The sequence below is a fragment of the Dromiciops gliroides genome, chromosome 2, assembly GCF_019393635.1.
Source record: "Dromiciops gliroides isolate mDroGli1 chromosome 2, mDroGli1.pri, whole genome shotgun sequence".
Classification (NCBI taxonomy): domain Eukaryota; kingdom Metazoa; phylum Chordata; class Mammalia; order Microbiotheria; family Microbiotheriidae; genus Dromiciops; species Dromiciops gliroides.
Genome location: NC_057862.1, coordinates 388,227,241 through 388,247,907, shown reverse-complemented (window position 1 = coordinate 388,247,907; position 20,667 = coordinate 388,227,241). Strand labels below are relative to the sequence as shown.

At 48.1% G+C, this 20,667-nt stretch overlaps 2 protein-coding genes across 2 annotated transcripts; one reads left to right on the top strand and one right to left on the bottom strand.

Moving 5' to 3' along the window:
- Positions 1-21: 21 nt before the first annotated feature.
- Positions 22-8,076, bottom strand: UCK1 (uridine-cytidine kinase 1). The gene is made up of 7 exons (XM_043983383.1): positions 7,936-8,076; positions 7,395-7,554; positions 5,933-6,029; positions 5,543-5,685; positions 5,364-5,458; positions 3,959-4,007; positions 22-1,477 (listed from the first exon to the last, which is right to left on the bottom strand). Exons 1-7 carry the CDS (start codon positions 8,053-8,055, stop codon positions 1,296-1,298), a joined length of 846 nt encoding a protein of 281 aa, XP_043839318.1. The 5' UTR covers positions 8,056-8,076; the 3' UTR covers positions 22-1,295.
- Positions 8,077-12,812: 4,736 nt separating this feature from the next.
- On the top strand, positions 12,813-20,018 carry PRRT1B (proline rich transmembrane protein 1B). The gene is made up of 4 exons (XM_043981376.1): positions 12,813-13,114; positions 16,661-17,214; positions 18,487-18,624; positions 18,844-20,018. Exons 1-4 carry the CDS (start codon positions 13,105-13,107, stop codon positions 18,991-18,993), a joined length of 852 nt encoding a protein of 283 aa, XP_043837311.1. The 5' UTR covers positions 12,813-13,104; the 3' UTR covers positions 18,994-20,018.
- The last annotated feature ends 649 nt before the right edge of the window (positions 20,019-20,667 follow it).

Here is a 20,667-nt window from a genome sequence, read left to right as displayed (position 1 = left end):
AAAAAAAATTTTAGAGACAAATGAACACTACTATTTGGTATTTATTAGTCCCAAAAGAATACATTAAGCATGACAAAGATTTTATATAATTACAGTTTAGAAAACCAAAGGACCTGAAACAAAGTTCCCTGCCTTGTGTATCTCATAACTATAATGATTTATGCCTGATAGAAGAAAAGCATAAGTGGCTATACATGAGATTGATTATAAAACAGCTTTTCTATATGTATAGATATTTATTATATATATATAATGTACATATATATTATATAGAGAGAATCGACACTAGTTAGGAGGAAAGATTACATAGAACCATATAGACCAAAACATTTTCTCATATGCAGTTCAGTGCTAGGCCATATATAAGTGATACAGCAACTGAAGGGCTGCTCTGTGCAACAACATTCATTTTGAACCCCTACATTCCACTGCATAATTTAGCTCTAAGGAAAGCATGCACCCAACATGGCAATGAGTAATAATTTGAACTGTTTGGCGGTAGGCTGCATATGTCCTGGATCCCAGGCCAGGTAAGCCTTAACTTGGCAATTTCCAGGTATATATGAACAGAGTCAACAGCCTCAGGTGGAGCTGGTTGCTTGGGCATTGTATAGCTCCATTCAAGTCAAAACCACACAAAACATCAGAACTATTTGACTTCTATAATGGCAAATCTTGATTCTGCAGTAACTTGTCAAGCAAATGTAATCCTTTAGGTCCTCTATAAGCACATTAAAAAGCAGGAGATGCTTTCCTTTTTTATCTAATAATAGTTTTTCTAAAGTGCTTATCAGCATTCCTACCTCTGTTTATAGCCCTGTGTATAACCCAATAGGAAAGAAGAGAAATGGTTTATGTTAAGGTCATACCAGCCACAATACCAGGACCCAGACCCCCCAATTTATTTTTATACTGGGTTACTAGCATTACTTCTGGGAGCAAGCATAGTAGGTTCACTCATGCAGGTGTTGGGCGTTTTTCAGGTGGCCCAAAGAGATTTCAGAAACCTCCTAAATACATGGAAGATTAAAAACATCAAGAAGGTCCTTTTAGTATTTCCCACATTTAGGATTGAATAAAATTGACATTTTTCTATTCGTAAATGGTTAAATAATTTCATCTTAGAATCATTTTGTAACAAATGCTAAAAGAAAGAGTATTTCTAAAGGGCTTAGGGCATGAGGTTTTTGGTTGTTTTTTTTAAAAGAAAAAAAAAGGTAACTCCAGACCTATTCATTATACAGATATCATCAAGGAAGATCTGCCCTATAGGCCAATTAACAGGCTCTAGCTCCTCAGTGAGGTCTGCTGCTAGACTCCAGGTGGGACCGTTTACCAGAAGTCAGAACAACGGCAGGGTCTCCAGGCTCCGGAAATGTCCTCTTGTAGCTCCGCCCATTTGGAACTCCCCGTTGCCACTTGCAGATGTCACCATTCAGAATGTCCTGAATATGCTGTACGATCAGGTTGATGGCAACTGCAAAAGACGAGTACAAGTGTGGCCCGGATTCTCCAGAGACAGCATTGATAACATTTATTGAGTGCCTACTGTGTGCAAGGCAAGGATACAAAGAGAGGAACAGTCCCCTCCCTGCCCTGATATGCAAACAAGCTTTGTACAGGATAAATAGGAAATGATTAACAGAATTAAGAGGGGTTGGAAAAGGCTCTCTTTAAAGATGAGGTTTTAGCTGGGACTTAAAGGAAGCCAGGGTGGTTAGTAGGTAGAGATGATGGGGGGAGGGGGTGAGGTCAGTACATTCCAGATATGGGGAATAGCCAGAGAAAAATGCCTGGAGCAAAGAAATGGAGTGTCACTATGAGTGTCACAAAGAATATGTGGCTGGGAGTAAGGTATAAGACTGGAAAAATAGGAGGGGGATGGGTTAGGAAGGGCTTTAAATGACAAACCGCATTTTATATTTGCTTCTGCAGTCGGGAGCCACTGGAGTTTACTGAATGGGTCTTAGTGGTGACTTAATCAGGCCTGTGTTTTAGGAAGATTAATTTTGGTGGCTGAATGGAGAATGGATTGGAGTGATGGTGCAGGCAGACCCACCAGCTATAGCCAGGTAAGGAGAACCTGGAGAGAGTGGTAGCCTCAACATTTAGAGAGAAGGGAATATCAAGGAGGAGAGAGTGATCAACAGTGTCAAAGGCTGCAGAGAGCCCAAGGAGAAGGAAGATGGAGGTTGGTGGCTGGATTTGGCCAATAAGATCATTGGTTGAAAGCCAGATCATAAGAGGTTAAGAAGAGAGTGAGAGCTGAGAATGCAATGGCTTTTTCAAGGACTTTCATTACAAAGGGAAGAGATAGAAGATGATAGTTAGCAGTGATGGAGGATCACATGAGGATTTTTTCAGAGGGGAGGAGATATGAGCATGTTAGTAGGGAATAGGACATGAGCTGATAGAGGAGAGACTCAAGTGAGAGAGTGTGTGTGTGCGCGTGGGGGGGGATAGGACAGGACAGTCTGCTAGAGGAGATAGGATAGAATGGGATCGTTTGAACAGGCAGAGGGGTTAGCCTTGGTAAGGAGTAAGGCCACTTCATGTGAGATGGTAAAGGCTTATGAGTAACAGGATATGAGGGAGAGAGAAGAGGAAGCTCACAGTGAATGGCTTCAGTTTTTTCCTGTAAAATAGGCAGGGTTGTGGAGAGTGGGGAGCCATGGGAAGTTTGAGAAAGGATGAACAGGTTTGGAAGAGCCATTGTGGACAAGGGGATGAGCTGATAAGGCTCATGAAGTAGAAGGACTGCCTAGCAGCAGTAAGGGCCCAGTCGAGGTTGTGTAGCAAACATTTGTAGTGGATAGTCGGGATGGTTGCATGATTTTCTCCACCTTTGTTCAGCAACGTGTGCATAGGAGTGAGGGCAGCAAATGGTGGGACTCTTCCAAGGCTGAGGCTTGGCATGGCATGATCAGTGAGAGGTAAGAGGGCAGGGGATTCCAAAAAGAGGAAGTGTATTGGGCTCTGAGTGAAAAAGAGGAGTGGCCAGTGCTGGGGGGATGGTCTGGGGACTGAGGGGTTGAGGGTTTGGGGATCGAGGCCCAGACCAGAAGCAGAACCTGGTCAGATAAGGGAACGTGGAGGTGGCACATTTTCAAATGATAGAAACATCAAGGGTGTGACAGTCTGTGTGTGACTAAGTGGAAGAGGAGCTCATGGGAAGTGAGCAGTAGGGTATTTGAAGGAGTCTGTATGTATGCTGAAGTGCTCTAGTATGTGGATAAGACTTGGGGGGGCCGTGGGATTGTGAGCCACATGTGGAACACATTGAGGAATGAAAAAGAGTAACTGGGAGTCTGTAGACAAGAGCTACCAGGGTTTTAATTGGTTACTGGTAGATAGGAATAGCATTAATTTCAAAGGAAGAGAGGTTAATGAATGATAGAAGTAGGGAGAGAACCAGGAAGTGGAAATGGGAAGCAAAAATCATTCTAATTCCCTTGCCTCAATCAAGCCAAAGGAAATGAGTGGTCTTATTAGCTCATTGAACTTAATTGACACCCAGTGGTTGTCTTAGGAAACTGTGCTGCCTGCTTCAATTTATAACCAATAATTACTCACTGAAACATAGCTCTTTGCACTCAAAAGCAATGGACTGGTGTCAAACCCCAGTAGATAAAAACAATAAGAATCAATAAGTGAGCTTTTTAAAATCCACACGCTTGGCACTTTCTCTCATGCCTTTATGTTAATATCTGTAAGGAAATCTAGTTAAAACACTCTAGTACTAAGTAATAATTCCTTTCTGATTTTTTTAAGTTTTAAAATGTCATTTTAAAGTAGATACAAAACTAACAAATAGAAGATACAAGAAAAGTGTGCAAGCCCTAAGGCCCTTAAATCTGGGGAGTTTGTATCAAACTACATTTAAGAATTATGGCCAAAATGCATCCTGAAAATAGAAATTACAGGCACTCAGAGAAATAAGTTAGGTCAGACATCTTACCCATGTTGTCAACCCCTCGAGGAATAATCACATCAGCGTATTTCTTAGTCTGCAAGACAAAATAACAGTTCTCTTAAGCAATTTTTCCTAGTATTGCAATTTTCAGTGGAATTCACCCTACTCTGAACCTGAGATGTCGGGTTGGGGCACACAGTGAGAGGGGTTGGAGATGTTTGTCTCACTGGCCTCCAGAATGGATAGGGTAATTCGTGTGAGTTGCCCAGACAGAATGAGTCGAGTTGAACAGGTGTAGGAAGCCAAAAGAAACAACCTTGTTTTTCAATGGCTTTCTATCATTTCCATTGTTGAGGATGTTTCTTGTGAAAAATAACCTATATGGCTCATCTCTCTACTACAGACCCAGCTTCAGGCAAAGGTGAACCAAATAGGATAGAAAGGTTCCAGATTCACCTCCTAGCCATCCATGACATTCTTCCATTTTGATCCAACCAATCACTTCTGACCCTACAAGGAGCTGAGAGGCAAATATGAATACTTGTGTGGCCACAGAAAAGAAGTGAGCTTCACTATAGGATGAAGTCTCATGGCATCATGAGCAACACATGGTATGACAGCTGCTTTTTGCTCATACAACCTGGCCAGTTGTGGCCAACTGAACCCTTAATATTAATGGGTAGACTCATTAAGCATGTTTATGTGATTAGAAAAGTCTGGAACTGCTAAATTATTGATGCCAAATTAATTTCTGGAAACAGAAAATCTAAGCATAAGATTACATAGGGCTGTACATTTTAAAGGTTCTGCAATCCTAGGCAAGTCCACTTAACCTCTTAGTGCCCTCAAGAAATTCTTTAACACTTATTTGTAGAAATAGGGACCATATTTGAGGGGAAGGATTCTTTACTCTTAGCTGCCAATACTGATGAAGTCACGCATCTAGAGGGGAAAAAAAAGGTTTTCCAATCACCTCCTTTTTCTCAATGCTTCTAAACTAGTGAGCAGTGCTAGAGTACTGTTAGTTTTGACATTTAAAAAGTTTACTAAAAAGCTAATAATCCCTTTATTATTCAAAGTAGTTGGGCACCTCAGAGGCTTGGCCAGAATCAGTATGGAGAAATTATTATTTAGGGGATTTGATATAAAGCCAACTAAACTCTTCCCTCCATATAAATGCTTCCTGACATGTAAAGTACATATAAATCCTTCCCTGCACATAAATTCCTCCATATATAAAAATTTTACATAAATCCTTCCCTACATATAAACTATACATAAAACTACCCTACATATAAATTACATGTATCTTTCCTTACATAAAAGCAAGATTTCATCTAATATTCAACATCCTTCTGAAACTGGACAACACACAACTATTTGAAGGGGATTACTGAATCTATGATGTAAAAGTCATTTAAAAAAACTCTAACAAATTCAAAGGTGGTACCGGCAGGCAGAATTCCTCAAACGCAGGTTTGACAAAGGTGGTGTACTGTGTTAGGATCTGTTCCAAGTCCCTCCCACGGTTCATATCTCGGAGAACTGAAATAGTAACGATTTAATCCTTAAACCATCCTGTGTAATTGTCCAAGGTCAGAGTTCAAGAAAGCCTGCATTCCCCCTTACCTCGACGAGAGAGCCTCACATCTGAGTCGGTGTCAACAAAGAGTCGAAGATGAAACATGTCCCGGATCTCTTGACTATAGAATACCAAAATGCCCTCAAACAGAACCACATCCGCAGGGTAAACCACAGTTGTCTCCAGTAACCTGCGAGGCAGAGGCGAGGAAATGGGACACTGCAGGAGAGAGAGGGTCACCGGGGCAGTCTGTACAACCAGCTTCGGTCCTGGGGGCACTGAATCCTTGGAAGGGGCAGATCACGAAGAGTCCACAGAAACCGACTGGGGGCAGGGCCTGCTGCGGGGAAGTCCTTGCTGTAAGCACCTGAGAGGAAGAGCTAACGGGCTTGAAGTGCACAGCCCTTCCTCTGCCCTCCCAGAAACCATCTGCTTACCTTGAATGGGTCACAAAATCATAGGTCGGGACCTCAACGGTTTTGCCCTCCACAATGTGTTTCAGGGTCATGTGCATCAAATCATTATCAAAAGCATCTGCAGAGATGGAACAAAAGGCAAGACTATTCTCATATAGGTCTTGTACATAAAGATAAGATTCTGTTGCCATGGGTATGGCCTATAGCTAGCTGGTGGCAGGTTTGTTTTTTCTTAAATCAACTGGTAATTACAGAGCATCAAACACTGTACAGAGTGAATGAAATATAATTAACATCTAGCAGGTATATAACCTTTTAAAATTTTGCAAGCCACAAGATGAACAAGTTCATAAAGATAGCTATCTGGCAGTAACTGGTATCTAAACTGTATCTCCACCAAGAAGTTGGTTCTCAACAAGAAAATGACAGTAAGGGCCTACTATGTGCAAGGCAGTGATTTGGCATTCTCCAAGTTCTTTCTAGGAGGCAGGCAAGGACTATGCTCTTTCTAGGACAGAGTCATTTTAAGGACAAGTGTACTAGGGTAATGTTTCTTTTTCTAGAGAAGGACTGAGGAAGATGGTGGGACAGCCACCAAAGTTAAGAGTAGTCCAAGCATCACCTTGATCTAATGACTACAACATCAGGCTTCTCTGTTTACCTGGCTCTTGATTTCCCACTGAGGAGCTGGGATCTCAGGGCTCCTCACTGGCTACTGTGGACACATTAACTCCTGCAGTTCTTTAGATTGGCTACTAAGTTTCTGAGACCTCTACTGTCAGGACTAATAGGGGAATGAAAGGGAAGTTTGAAAGAACCTATTTTTGTATAATGGGTCTCTGGAAGGAAACATGCTGAGGGGAAAAGACTGACATTTCAGTGCTTGCTTCACAGGGATCCTGATTGAAGGCCTGGAGGAGTTGGTGTCCTCATGGAACAGCCGTTCTAATTGGCTTCAGTTAAGAGTCCACCCTCCACGGCCCAGACAGCTCTGAAAAGGGCCCCAGCTTAACATGATGCCGCCCACTTTGTTGTGGGAGTTTAGGTTCACAGAGCCACCTCAGTCTCCCCAGGATGTATCAGACCAAAGCAAAGAGAGAAAGAAATGGGGAGGGGGAGAAGGGGAAGGGAAGAGGAAAGGGGTAGGGAAAGAGCACAGGAGAGGCGGGGGGGGGGGGGGGGGGGAGAGGGAGGAAGAGAGACTGGAACGGTGGAACAATCACGAGTTCCATTCAAAGACCTGGGTTTGAGTCCTGACTCGGCCACTTACTAGTGATGTGACTGAGCAGGCCAAGCTCTCAGAGGAGGCTCATCTGTCAAATGGGGACAGTATGCATACTACCTACCTCACAGGCTGCTGGTAAGAAGGTGCTCTGTAAATTAAAAAGTCTATCTGCGCCGTGAATTGTAGTTGCTGCGCTTTCCCCGTCGTCCCACCCCTTCTCTCCCGCTTCCCACGCCCCGCAGAGGTTTCCAGATCTACCTGGGTGGTCAAAGTTGTACTGGCCCTTCAGTGCTTTAGCCTTCTGCTCGGCGGTCAGGACCTTATAGAACCTGTCCTGGCTCAGGATGACCAGCTTCCGCTGCCGGTGGTCCACTTCATGCTGGCCCAGTAGTTCCATAATCTTCTCACATACTGTGGACTGGGGAAAGCCGGGAGGACCCCCGCCTCAAGCCCCTTCGAATGGGCCGGCCGAGGCCTCTCCCAGCCCCCCGGCGAGCCCCGGCGCCCAGAGCCAAGCCCGGGCTGGTTACAGGTGGGGACGCGGGACTGCCCACAGAGCCCCGCCTTCCTGCGGGGGATATGCGGGGGGGGGGGGGTCGGGCAGACCCCTCTACCGCCGCTGGGCCCAGCCGCTGCCCCCGCTCTCCGGCCCACTGACTCTCCCGTCTCCGGCTCACCCCGCGGGTCATGCCGCGGGCCCCCGATGGGCTCCACTGCAGGGCGCGGGACCGGCTCCCCGCCTCCCGAAGAGGGCTCCCTCCTTTCCCTCCAAGGCAAGACCCCCGCTCCGAGTTCTCACCTTTCCGCTGGCCGTGCCGCCGCTCACCCCAATGAGGAAGGGCCGCTGGTGGGGGCGCTCCGGCTCCGCAGCGGCCGCCCCGCCGCCGCCACCGCCGCTGCCGTCGCTAGCCGAGGCCATGGCCAGCTCCACTTCCCCGCATCAGCTTCCCCCCCCCCGCCCCCAGCGCTAGCCGGCCCGACCGCCCCCTTAACAGAGGTCAGAGGCAGCCCCCGAGACTACAACTCCCAGCGGACACCACGCGCGGGTTCTAGTTGCCAAGGGGTCCCCACGGCGCCGCGGAGCGACGCGGGAGTTGTAGTCGCCTAAGGCCCGAGGGGAGAGCGCATGCTCGAAATGATTAAATGTCCCTTTCCCTAGCCGTCAGCCTTTCCTGGGGAGCGGGCGGGGTAGTTTTAGAGTTACTGTTACTCCTTCCCTAACTTGAAAGGTAGGCAGCTTTTAGAAGAGAGCAAAACGATTTACCCCGGCACTCACTCATCCTAAATATTTACATTAGAAAAGCGTTGGCCTCTGGAGGTGCTCCCAACCTGAGCTGCTCTCCCAAGATACCCGTGTTCCTAAGAAACTTATCATAGGTGAAATTATAGTATGCTCTGGGGATGGGGAGCCAATGTGAGTCAACATAACCACTCCCTGGTGTGGGGCCGAAGATAAACAGAGGCAAACCTCTCCCCATTTCAATAGATAGAGAAATTAAAACAACAACAAACAACAACAGCCAATCCCTGCCTTTAACAGTTTGATCGAGTTAGGGCGCGGTACACAAATCTGTAAAATCCAAAGAGCAGATCCCTAATCCGGAAAACCTGCGTCCAAGGGCATCATTAACTAACTCTGTGACTCTGGGCAAGTCACAGACTTTTTACTCCTCTGGCAATTCTCTAAAGTTTCTTTCAAGGGTGTTCCCTCTCAAATACTCAAATGGATTTGTGCTGTTGATGATTCAGGAGTTCTCTCTAGGGAATGCCTACCATCTGCCCATCCTGTGAGACTCGTGTCCTCCTAAAATTTCACACACACACACCCCGCCCCCCCCCCCCCCGGGCCACCTAAGTGGCCAAGGGATAGAGTCCCGGTCTTGGAGTCAGAGGACCTGAGTTCAGATTTGACCTCAGACACTCACAAGCTATGTGACCGTAGGAACGTCACTTAATTCCATTACCTAAAAATAAAATAAAATATAAAATTCACCCTACCTGGTTCCCCCAATGTGTCGAAGGCCTTCTTTGATTTCTCCCTCCCTCCTTCCCCCCTCAATCTAGAAGGAGGACTTTCATGGAGCAGTCTGGCTAGCTATCTAGGATGCTATCTACCTCCTTTGCTCATTTCCTTTCCTCCTGTATGACCTCATGTCTAATTAGCACCTAGGTGGAAAAGTGGATGAAATGTAGGACTTGTATTGATAATAGTCCTGAGTTCAAATCCAACCTCAGACTCTTACAAGCTGTGTGACCCTGGGTAAGTCATTTAACTTTTTTTTTTGCCTCAGTATCCTCATCTGCAAAATGGAGATAATAAAGCACTTACCTCCCAGAGTTGTTGTGAGGATGAGATAATATTTGTAAAGTGCTTTGTACCGGATAAATTCTAAGTAGTAGGGGAGGGAGACTGTGCTAAGCACTCTCTACAAATATTCTCTTATTTGAGCCTCATAACAGCCCTGGGAAGGAGGTGCTCATTTTGCCATTAGTCAATCCCATTTCACAAATGAGGAAACTGAGACAGAGGTTATGTGCCCAGGGTCACACAACTAGTATCTGAGGCCAAACTTGAACTCAGGTTTTCCTGATTCCAGGTCCAGTGCCCTATTTGATGTGCCATGTAGCAGTCTTTGTTTAGTAGGTGGTGGTGGTGATAGGAGGAAGAGGAGGAGGAGGAGAAGCAGGCAGCTAGGTGCTGTAATAGATAGAAGGATGGGCCTGACCTGAGTTCAAATTTACTAGTTGTATGACCCTGGGCAAGTCACTTCACCCTGTTTACCTCAGTTTCCTCATCTGTAAAATGAGCTGGAGAAGGAAATGCAAATAATTCCTGTATCTTTGTCAAGAAAATCCAAATGAGGTCACCAAGGGTCAAATACAACTGAACAATAATAACAACAGTAGTAGCAGTCGTAATAATAGTAATAGTGCTTCCATGCACTACTACTATATACTATATTGAAGAATTTATATTAAACAGATAAGTGTTAGGGGCAGCTAGGCGGCGCAGTGATTAAAGCACTGGCCCTGGATTCAGGAGGACCTGAGTTCAAATCCGACCTCAGACACTTGACACTTACTAGCTGTGTGACCCTGGGCAAGTCACTTAACCCCCATTGCCCTGAAAAAAAAAAGGAAAGAAACAAAAAAACAAAAAGATAAGTGTTTACTGTTATGGGAAGCTTAGGGTCAATAAACAAGCTTTGCAATTTTCCAAAAGCAATCCAACCTCTTCCCCTCTAAATGTAAACCCAGCTCATTGTCCAGCTTCATTATCTGTCCCAGATATACAGACTGTTGGACAAGTTCTGCTAAGTATCCATTCAGATTCACATTGAAATCTGTGCAAAAGACATGCTTCATCCATTTGGTCTCTCCCAAGTGGAAGGAAAGCGCACACTTCCAGGTCTCTTCCAGGAAGCTCTGCAGTGTATTGAGGTTTGATCAATCAATATAACATCATTCATCCAGGGGCATCTGGAAGACATCATCTCTGGGAATCCTGCCAATTGCCCAAGTCTACACAGATAGCAAGTATCAAAGTCAGGTATAAATCCAGGGCTTATTCTAAGGGGTCATTTTTGATTGGGGAGATTAAGGAAACCTTTGAGGAAGAGATGGCATCTGAGTCAGCCTTGAAGGAAGAATCTCACCAAGCTGAGAGGTAAAGGAGAAATAGCCTGAATGAAAGAATGCACCAAAGGTCAGAGGGGGTACAATGAGATCTCTGAACAGTGACTAGTCCAATTTGGTTGGAACTTAGAGTCCATGATGAGGAATAATGTGAAATAAGGCTGGAAGGATAGATGGGGGAAACCTCAACTCGAAAAGCTGATGAGTTTCTACTTAGCAGGATAATGATGGGGTCAGACCTGTGCATTATTTAGTATTCACTATATGCAAAGCCCTGTGGTAGGTATCTGGAGCAGATACTGTTATAATTAAGATAAGGCCTTTTTCAACTCACTATTCTGGTTAATAAAAGTCTAAAATGCCCTACAGTCATCTGAGGATTCTTTTTTTTTTTCTTATGCTGATCCTTCTTTTTTAGTCATGAGATTATAGTTTTAGAGCTCGGAGGGACCTCAGAGACCATCTAGTCCAACCCTGTCATTTTACAGATAAAGAAACTGAGGCCTAGTCACTTGTCCATGGTTATGTAGGTAGTAATTGTCAGGTGCAAGATTTGAATTCTGACTCTTAAACCAGTGTTCTTTCTACAGTACCTCACTGTCTTTTCTACCATCTACCCATGAACATCATATTTGTTGTTCAGTCATTTTCAGTTATATCTGATTCTTTTTTGTTTTTTTGGTTTTTTTGGTGAGGCAATTGGGGTTAAGTGACTTGCCCAGGGTCACACAGCTAGTAAGCGTTAAGTGTCTGAGGTCGGATTTGAACTCAGGTACTCCTGACTCCAGGGCCGGTGCTCTATCCCCTGCTCCACCTAGCTGCCCCTCCAGCTCATTTTAAAGATGAGGAAACTGAGGCCAACAAGGTTAAGTGACTTGCCCAGGGTCACACAACTTATAATTGTCTCTCTCAGGCCAGATTTGAATTTATGAAGATGAGTTTTCCTGACTTCTGGCCCGGCACTATCCATTGGGCCACCCAGCTGCCCCTATGAACATCATAGTCAGGAGAATTCTGCTGATCCTCCTAAGGTCTCTCCCATGCCCCTATAATCCAGGCCCTCCTGCCCCATGCCACAAAGCAAACAGGAAGCTCTTACTGCTGCTGATTGCAAAGAATCGGAGGAACTCTCTTAAAATGAACCTCCCACGCAAACCATGTGGAAAATTAGATCAACCCAAAGGGTCTAGACTAAAAAAAGACCAGATAGCCAAGTATAGACACTGTTGATTGGGAAGAAAATAATGCACCCAAGGGGCAGCTAGGTGTTAGCCCTGGAGTCAGGAGGACATGAGTTCAAATCCTACCTGAGACACAACACTTATTAGCGATTTCCCTGCAAAAACAAAAAAAGACTTTCTTCACCATAACTCTGCAGGCATGATCATTATTATTACCCCCATTTTCTAGATGAGAAAACTGAGGCTCAGCAAGGTTGCAACTTGTTCAAGGACAGGAGAAGGACTCCCTAACCTTGAAGCCAGGCTTTTCCTCCTCTCATCTCTCCCCCTTCCCTTGAGCTTTCTCTCTGTCCTCCCCATTCCTTTGATGTACTACTGGATGCCAGGCAGTTTTCTTTTTAAAAATCAGTTCATTTCAGGAAGCATTCTGGAAGCACCAAATATATATCTAACATTGATTGATTGAACTCCAATACGATGTCCAACGGTACTGAGCACCACAGCACATGCAGCATCTGAGTGGCAAGTCTCCTTTGTGACCCCCAAGGGAGCTTCGGACCCTCCCTCTAAGTTCTTCCCCAGCTTCCCAGAAGGCCCAAGCAAAGGAGTCATTGAAACCTCAGAAGGGACTTGCCTTCCTTGGCTCCCCCCAGCCGGTAAGTGGCACAGTGATAATCTGTCACCTTGGGACCCTCTGGAGTGTCTATTGAGTATGATTTGGCTGCCTCGGCTGTTTGCAGATCAAAGGTTAGAGGCATTGCTTCCCCCTGCCCTGGGCCCCAGAGGAGGGAGGTGTCAGTCTCTGGCCAGAGTTCCCTTCAGGCAGGGCCCATCAGTTTTGCCAAGCTCTGCTTTCCAGCAGAGTGGGGTCCTTGGGCATGGAAAAAACCGGTACGGAGGGGCCCCAATGAGGAGCTCCTTGTTGACACAGCCGCCTGCAAACAGGGCTATCAATTATTAACAGAGTAAAGTGGAGCAACAGGAAACTGGAGCCCAGCAAGGAAAGAGGACCCTCGGGGTGGGACAGTCACTGCTCAGACAACTGAGCCAGGGTGAGAGCAGGCTCTGGGCACTGGGCAGCGAGCAGAGAGAAGGAGCACCTGTGGCCTGGGCAGCCTAGCCCCCTGGCCAGCCCAAAAGGATCATTCCCCATGGAGCCAGGTAGGGGATCCTCCACACCCCTGGGGTTCCATGGTGGGGGGAGGAGGAAGGAGAGGAGGAGGAGGAAGGAGTGGAGGAGGAGGAAGGAGTAGAGGAGGAGGAGGAGGGAGAAAGTGGAGGAGGAGGGAGTAGAGGAGGAGGAGGGAGAAAGTGGAGGAGGAGGGAGTAGAGGAGGAGGAGGAGGAAGGAATAGAGGAGGAGGAAGTAGGACAGGAGGAGGAGAAAGGAATGGATGAGAAGGAAGAGGAGGGGGAAGGAGTAGAGGAGGAGGAGGAGGAGGGAGAAAGTGGAGGAGGAGGGAGTAGAGGAGGAGGAGGAAGGAGTAGAGGAGGAGGAGGAGGGAGAAAGTGGAGGAGGAGGGAGTAGAGGAGGAGGAGGAGGAGGGAGAAAGTGGAGGAGGAGGGAGTAGAGGAGGAGGAGAAAGGAGTGGATGAGAAGGAAGAGGAGGTGGAAGGAGTAGAGGAGGAGGAAAAGAGTGCAGGAGGAGGAGAGGAGAAAAGTGGCTTGTGGCTCCTGAGGGACTTATGGAGGGTCTATCATCCTGCCCCTTCCAAGGTGAGGAGAGGAGGCACCTTCATCCCAAACCAGACTCCAAGGACCCCAGGTGGATCTGATTGCTATCAGTCTGCCAATCAACAACCAACACAGAGAAGGAAGAATGTTTACTGGGGCCGCTGGGTAGAGGGGGGAAAGGAGAGAAGAAGTGGACTGGAGTGCCTTGGCATCTCTAAACAGTATCATACAATCATAGACTTCAGGTGGAGGTCCTGAGGATGACCCAGCTAATAATATGTCTGAGACAGGATTGCAACCCCATTCTTTCTCACCCCAAGCCTATCGAGCTTTCAATGGCCTCTAAGTGGGGAGAGACCTTGGGATTTTAGTGTGAGATCAACCAGTGCCAGGTGGTAATGGCCAACAGAAGAGCAGAGGTGAGAACTCAGCTATCTCCCCAGGGAGTCTTGGGACAACTAATTATGGGGGGGGTCGGCAATGGGCTGAGTCCTATGGTGAGGGTTGGATGCAACCCCAATCCTGTTCTTACCCTTCACCTCAGCACCACATTAGTGGTTACCCTGGCAACGTAATTTACCTTATGAAAGAGGGCCCTTTTTCTCCCATCAGGGTCAGAGATGGGGGGGGGTGCTCTGTGTGTGTGTGCCTCTGTGTGAACAAAGACAGACCAGGGTGGCAGCGGGAAGCCTTGGTGCCCTCCGCTCCCCTGACCTCTTTAGAGAAGGGCAGAGGGCAAAGCAGAGGCCAGCAAGTGACCACAGCTGGGGTCTGTTCTCTCCCTCTCCCTCTTCCAGTCACCGTGCCAAAGGAAAAGTTGCTGGGCATAGACATGGCAAGAGAAGTTCTTAGTTCATCATTTCCTCTTGAACCTTGCAGAATACACTGCACATAGTAGGCACTTAATAAATGCCTCAGAATGGAAGAAATATGAGTGGCAAAGAGTGAGAGACAGAGAAACAGAGGAGGAGGAGGAAGAGAAAGAGAAAGGGGACAAGGAAGGAACTGGAGAAAGAGAAAAGATTGGGAGAGAGAGGACAAGCATAGAGACTGGTGGCCCTTTCCTCCATACACTCCCTGCTGAGGGTGGGGTGGGGGGACCTCCCTGGGGCAAGGCTCACTTTGCTGGAGAGAGAAGCCCAGCCTTGTCAGCGGCCTTGATCTGGAGGAGATGGAGGCTTGCTGAGAGCCAGAGATGGGGGTGGGGAGGGACTGGGGGTGAAAAAATCCAGATGCTTTTCACCCTCTCATCTGCACGCCCCCCCAAGGTCTTCAGTTGCCTTCGGTCAGGGTTCCCTGACAGGAGCCTCTGGTAGTTCAGGCTCCCCTCTTAGAAAGGGGTCCAAATCATGGGCTGAATGTCCCCCTCTACCCCTGCCCCCACTGCTGTTTTCTTAGAGGGCCGGCCCCAGCCTGATCCTGGGAGCCTTGTTGGCTCCTGACGTAAGATCAGGTGAGTCTGGGGCTCTCTTGGGAGAAACCTGAGGCTCCAAAAGCTTTCAGAAGATATCCCCTATCAGCCCGTGCTTGGACATTTATTTACTTTCCCTAACCTTATCTGCACCTGATCAGACCTGGTATTTGCCGGGGTGAGGCAGGAAAGAGGGGGGGAGCTGCAGTTTGTTATGATAACTGGGGTGTGGGGTAGAGTGAGGGCGACCAGCACAGAAGAGGCAGGCACCCAGCCCACATTTGTTGAGCCCCATGGTAATGGTACAGGAGGGAGAGCCGGCTCCTAGTGGGGCCCAGGCACCACTGAAATGAGAGAGCACCCAAAGGCAGGGCCCTGCTGAGGTCAGTGAATCAATCGACAGCATTTATTAATCCATCTGTATGCATTTATTAAGCACTTGCCATATTATATACCAGGCACTGTGAAGCCAGGTTAGTCTCGCTAGTCCGTGCCAGGCACTAGGCTAAACACAGGGGACCTAGAGGGAGGGAAGTGATAATCCCTGTTCTAGGAACTTTAGAGGGATGGGGGAGAGGCAAGCAAGGAAACCCTGTTATGCAAATAAGCCGTATACAGGATACATTAGAAATCATAGATACATTGGAAATAATCAACAGGGGAATTAATTAGCATTAAGGCATTGGAAAGGTTTCCTATAGAGGTCTTAGCTGGAACTGGAAAGAAACCAGGAGGACACGAGGAGAGAGAGCATTCCAGGCCTGGGGATGGCCAGAGAGAATGCCGGGAGCTGGGAAATGGGGTTGGAGGAACAGCCAGGAGGCCCTTGTTTCCTGATCTCAGCGTACACCTCGGGGTGCACAGTGCAAGATGATTGCAGAGGTAGGGGGCAGGTTAGAAAGGGCTTTGAATGCCAACCCGAGGATTTTCTACTTGATCCTGGAGAAAATCGGGAGCGACAGGGATAGTGGGGGGTGGGGAAGGGAAGCAAAGGGAAGAACCGTTAGCCAACTGATCGATAAGCGTTTTATTTAAAGCACCTACCTACTATGTGCCAGGCTCTGTGCTAACTGCTAGGGATACCGAGAAACATGTAATATAAAAGCATAAGGCAAATACAATAGAAAAATATAATGGAGACAAGCAAACCTAGGTACAAACAAGCTAAATAGGATGAATAGGATAAATCAATCGATCAGTGGGCCGACCTGTGCTTCAGGAAGGTCGCTTCAGCAGCCTGACCACTAATGAGTAGGCATAGCGTAGTGGGAAGAGTTCGGGGTTTGCTTCCAGACCTGCGTTCACACCCGGGCTCTGAGCCTCACTGCCGGTGTGACTCGGCTGGGTTATTTCACTCTCGCAGGCTCTGTTTCCTTATTTGTAGAATGAAGAGAGGCTGGGTGCTGAGGTTCTAGGTTCTAGGTTCCTTTCCAGCTCCTGCACCCTGTTCTCTGATTCTGGGAGTTGGAAGGAGTCATCAAAGCAGCTGCTGTGAGGGAAAGGAGATAACGGCAGCTCCTCCAGCCAGTGCCTGGCGCTTTCTTTCCAAACTCAGCTCTATATTGTTGGGCTCAGGTATGGGATATGTGGGTTTGTCTCATGTGGCCGTTATTCCTTTAAAGGCCCAGAAGCCCGAGGCAGCAGCACCGTTCCTTCCTCGGATGCACGTCCCAGCCATGAGCTCGCTGACACAGGTGACAACGCTGTGGATGCTGCGGCAGAGGCGGCGGAGGGGGGCAGCGCCCCCAGGGCTAGTGGAGAGAACAGAGAGCCAGCTTCGGAACCGCAGCCGCCGCTGCCCAACCTGGCATCCTGGAACGACGGCGCAGCCTCATCCTACCTGAGTCCTCCCCAGCCCAAGCCCGCTGACGAGAACGGGCAGATGCCCAAATGTGCAGCAGGCATCGGCTTTGTGGGAGAGCCGCCCCCCTACACCCCGCCGGACCCCAAGGCCGTTCATGTGCTCTACCCTCCCTTCCCGTCGGGCTTCTCCGGGCAAATGCCCATCCTGTATCAGCCAGGGCCTTCGCCGCAGCCTCTGTACCCGCCAGCGCCGTCAGCCACACCTTTGTATCCAGCAGGACCCTCCCCAACGCCCCTCTACCCACCAGCGTCTTCAACCCAGTCGATGTACCCGTCCCCAAACCTGCCTTCCGGAGCGTTCCCCTACACCATCGTACGTAGCACGGCAGTGCAGTCTCTGTCCTCTAGTCTAAAGTAGATCAGTCCCCCACGTAGCGGGATTAGTTTGAGAGCGAGCCTCTTCCCACAGCCCCGAGCCTGGGGCGGTGGTTAAGGGGAACTTAGTCTATGGACCATTTTCCAGGGTGGGCAGAGAACTCAAGGGACTGAGCCCCTGGGCACATTTCACCAAGGCCTGGCCTGTCATTGGGCTCAGCAGGTCTTGCCTTAGAAGGGGATCCTATCCCTCATTTTGCAGACGAGGAAAATAGAGAAATGACTTATCCAAGGTCACAGATAGTAACTGCCAGGGTCAGGTACTGGCATCCCACTCTCCTGGCTCTGAGGGGAGGGGAGGGAAGAAAGTAAGCATTTTTGTAGTGCCTGCTATATTCCAATTACTGTGTACTTTTCTTTCTTTCTTTTTTTTTTTTTTGGTGAGGCAATTGGGGTTAAGTGACTTGCCGGGGTCACACAGCTAGTGTCAAGTGTCTGAGGCTGGATTTGAACTCAGGTCCTCCTGAATCCAGGGCTGGTGCTCTGTCCACTGCGCCACCTAGCTGTCCCTACTGTGCACTTAAAAAAAAACACATTATCTCGATTGATCTAAAAATTAATTGTTCTTTCCCTGTTACCACATTGGAAGGGGTTACCATATTGGTTGGATAGGGAGGATACTGTGTGTTGTGTTGGAGTGAAAAAGAATTCTACACTAGTTGCTTCAGGAGGCCTGGAGTTTGGTCCTCCTCCTACTTACTAGCTTTGTGACCTTGGACAAATCATTTAACTTCTTGGCCTCCATTTGCCCCATCTTTAAAATCTACTTGATCTGGGGCAGCTAGGGGGTGCAGTGGATAGAGCACCGGCTCTGGAGTCAGGAGGACCTGAGTTCAAATTCGGCCTCAGACACTTAACATTTACTAGCTGTGTGACCCTGGGCAAGTCACTTAACCCCAATTGCCTCACTAAAAAAATAAAAAATAAATAAAATGTACTTGATCTGGGGCAGCTAGATGGTGCAGTGGATAGAGCACCGCCCTGGATTCAGGAGGACCTGAGTTCAAATGTGACCTCAGACACTTGACACTAGCTGTGTGACCCTGGGCAAGTCACTTAACCCTCATTGCCCCGCAAAAACCCCAAAACAAACAAACAAAAACGTACTTGACCCGCACTGAGGCTGGGGACTGGACAGGGTTATCCCTGGAGTCTCTTCCTTCTTCAGGGCCCCTTTAGCCCCATCCTCAGTCTGTGTTCTCTGTTGCAGTACAACAGCTCCATGAACAACATGGCGGCTGCCATGGACCGGAGGTCCCTGCCTAAGGATTACATGGTAGAGTCTGTGTTGGTAACCCTCTTCTGCTGCCTGATCACTGGGGTCATCGCCATTGTCTACTCTCATGAGGTAGGCTGGCCCACAGCCAGGGTGATGCCAGGGGGGACTTCAGAGGGAGGGGACTGGGCCCCCGACAGTGCCAGGAGTGCTCTTCCTTCTCCTGTCCTGCCCCAGAAGGGCTCCCCAGCCCTGGGGGCCAGTGAAAGGTCGGGGAGGGGAAAGAAAGCTGGGTATCCTAGAAACAATAGCCGTCCTCACCACGGCCTTCTTCCTCCCTCCGTGCCCCAGACCCGCGCAGCTCTGAACCGGGGAGACCTGGCTCAGGCAGAACAGGCGTCCAAGAAAGCCCGCTCCTTGGTGCTCTTCAGTCTGCTCTTTGGGGTCTTTGTGTCTACCAGCTGGGTCATCTACGTCATAGTGGCCCTCTACATTCCCTGAGGGACCTTTTCTGGGACTTCTCCTCCTGATGCCCAGGACATAGATGATGAAGTGCCCAGCACATCCAAGCTGCTCATTCCGTGGGCCCTTCCTCCTTCTCCTGCCTGCCCTGCAGGGAGAGAGCAGGGTCTACAGTGCTGCTCCTCTGCTGTCCACCTCCTGCAACTCTGGCCCTGGGACTCTGCTATCAGGATGCCAACCCTTCTACTGTAACTTACTGGGCACCAGGACTGCGCCTGAGATGTTGGGGGCATTAGCTATGAGCTGTGAGGGAACTCCCCACCCAGGGGCAATCTCTGATTTTCTATTAGCTTTCCTAGCTATGAAGATGAGAGAGAGAGAGACAGAGAGACAGAGAGAGACAGAGACAGAGAGAGACAGAGACAGAGAGACTGAGACAGAGAGACAGAGAGAAGGGGAGAGAGAGAGAAACAGACAGACAGACAGAGACAGAGAGAGACAGAGACAGAGAGACAGAGAGAAAGACAGAGACAGAGACAGACAGAGACAGAGTGCACACTTGGGCAGCTTGATTCTCCTTTCTGAGCCTCAGTTTCCTTCTCTGTAAAATAAGGAGTTTGACTACATAACCACTCTAAGGTCCCTATGATGTCTCTCTGGGTTGGCCCTGTGGGACTTGAGTGTTCTTATTAGTAAACCCAGCATCTATCAGGCAAACAGAGGACTAACCATTCCCCCCAGGACTCTCCAAAGTCCTGGAAGCTGTCAGGAAAAAATAATAATTCCTTCCCCCCTTCATCCCTATCTCCAAGGAGAGCCCCAGACAGAGCCAATCAGTATTTGTTATTTCCCCAACTGTGTTGGAGAGATGAGCCCATCTGTGTCCCAGGACTTCCCCTTCTTCCTCCTTTCTCCCCTGCCTTGACCTTTTGACTGGGCTGTATTGTACCCTGTGTCCTCCACCCCATCCCAGCCATGGGTTTCACAGTGACTCTCTCAAACCTTAATTTCCTGAAACCAGGTGAGTATGTTTGGTCAATAAATGAAAATCCTGAGAAAAAAGACACTCTGTGTGTGTGGATGAAAATGCTGGTTGGATTCAGTTGGGTCTTCACATATCTCTGCTTTGGGCATCATCTGCCCTAGAGGTGTCAAGCATGAGGCTTATGGGCTGCATGCCACCTGTAACACTCCTGAGTGTGGTTCAAACCGGATTAAAATATAACTGGGAAATATTTAACAAAATAAATAAAAGTACAATAAAATACAGACAATACTACCTTTTAAAACTAAGTCACGGGGCAGCTAGATGGCGCAGTGGTTAAAGCACTGACCCTGGATTCAGGAGGACCTGAGTTCAAATCCGGCCTCAGACACTTAACACTTACTAGCTGTGTGACCCTGGGCAAGTCACTTAACCCCAATTGCCCTGCAAAAAAAAAAAAACTAAGTCACGGGAGGGGGCAGCTAGGTGGCGCAGTGGATAAAGCACCAGCTTTGGATTCAGGAGTACCTGAGTTCAAATACCGCCTCGGACACTTGACACTTACTAGCTCTGGGACCCCAGGCAAGTCACTTAACCCCCCAAAAAACAAAAAAAACCCAAAACTAAGTCAAGGGAGCAGCTAGGTGGCCCAGTAGATAAAGCACTGGTCCTGGATTCAGGAGGACCTGAGTTCAAATCTGGCCTCAGACACTTGACATTAGCTGTGT

Excerpts from the sequence above, each read along its gene's own strand:
- PRRT1B (XM_043981376.1), top strand. Across the intron at positions 17,215-18,486 it reads GAGCGTTCCCCTACACCATC|TACAACAGCTCCATGAACAA; the intron begins GTACGTAGCACG and ends TCTCTGTTGCAG. Across the intron at positions 18,625-18,843 it reads CCATTGTCTACTCTCATGAG|ACCCGCGCAGCTCTGAACCG; the intron begins GTAGGCTGGCCC and ends TCCGTGCCCCAG.
- UCK1 (XM_043983383.1), bottom strand. The coding sequence starts at position 8,055 with ATGGCCTCGGCTAGCGACGGCAGCGGCGGTGGCGGCGGCGGGGCGGCC. Across the intron at positions 6,030-7,394 it reads GTACAACTTTGACCACCCAG|ATGCTTTTGATAATGATTTG; the intron begins GTAGATCTGGAA and ends CCATCTCTGCAG. Across the intron at positions 4,008-5,363 it reads TTGAGGAATTCTGCCTGCCG|ACTAAGAAATACGCTGATGT; the intron begins GTACCACCTTTG and ends TTTGTCTTGCAG.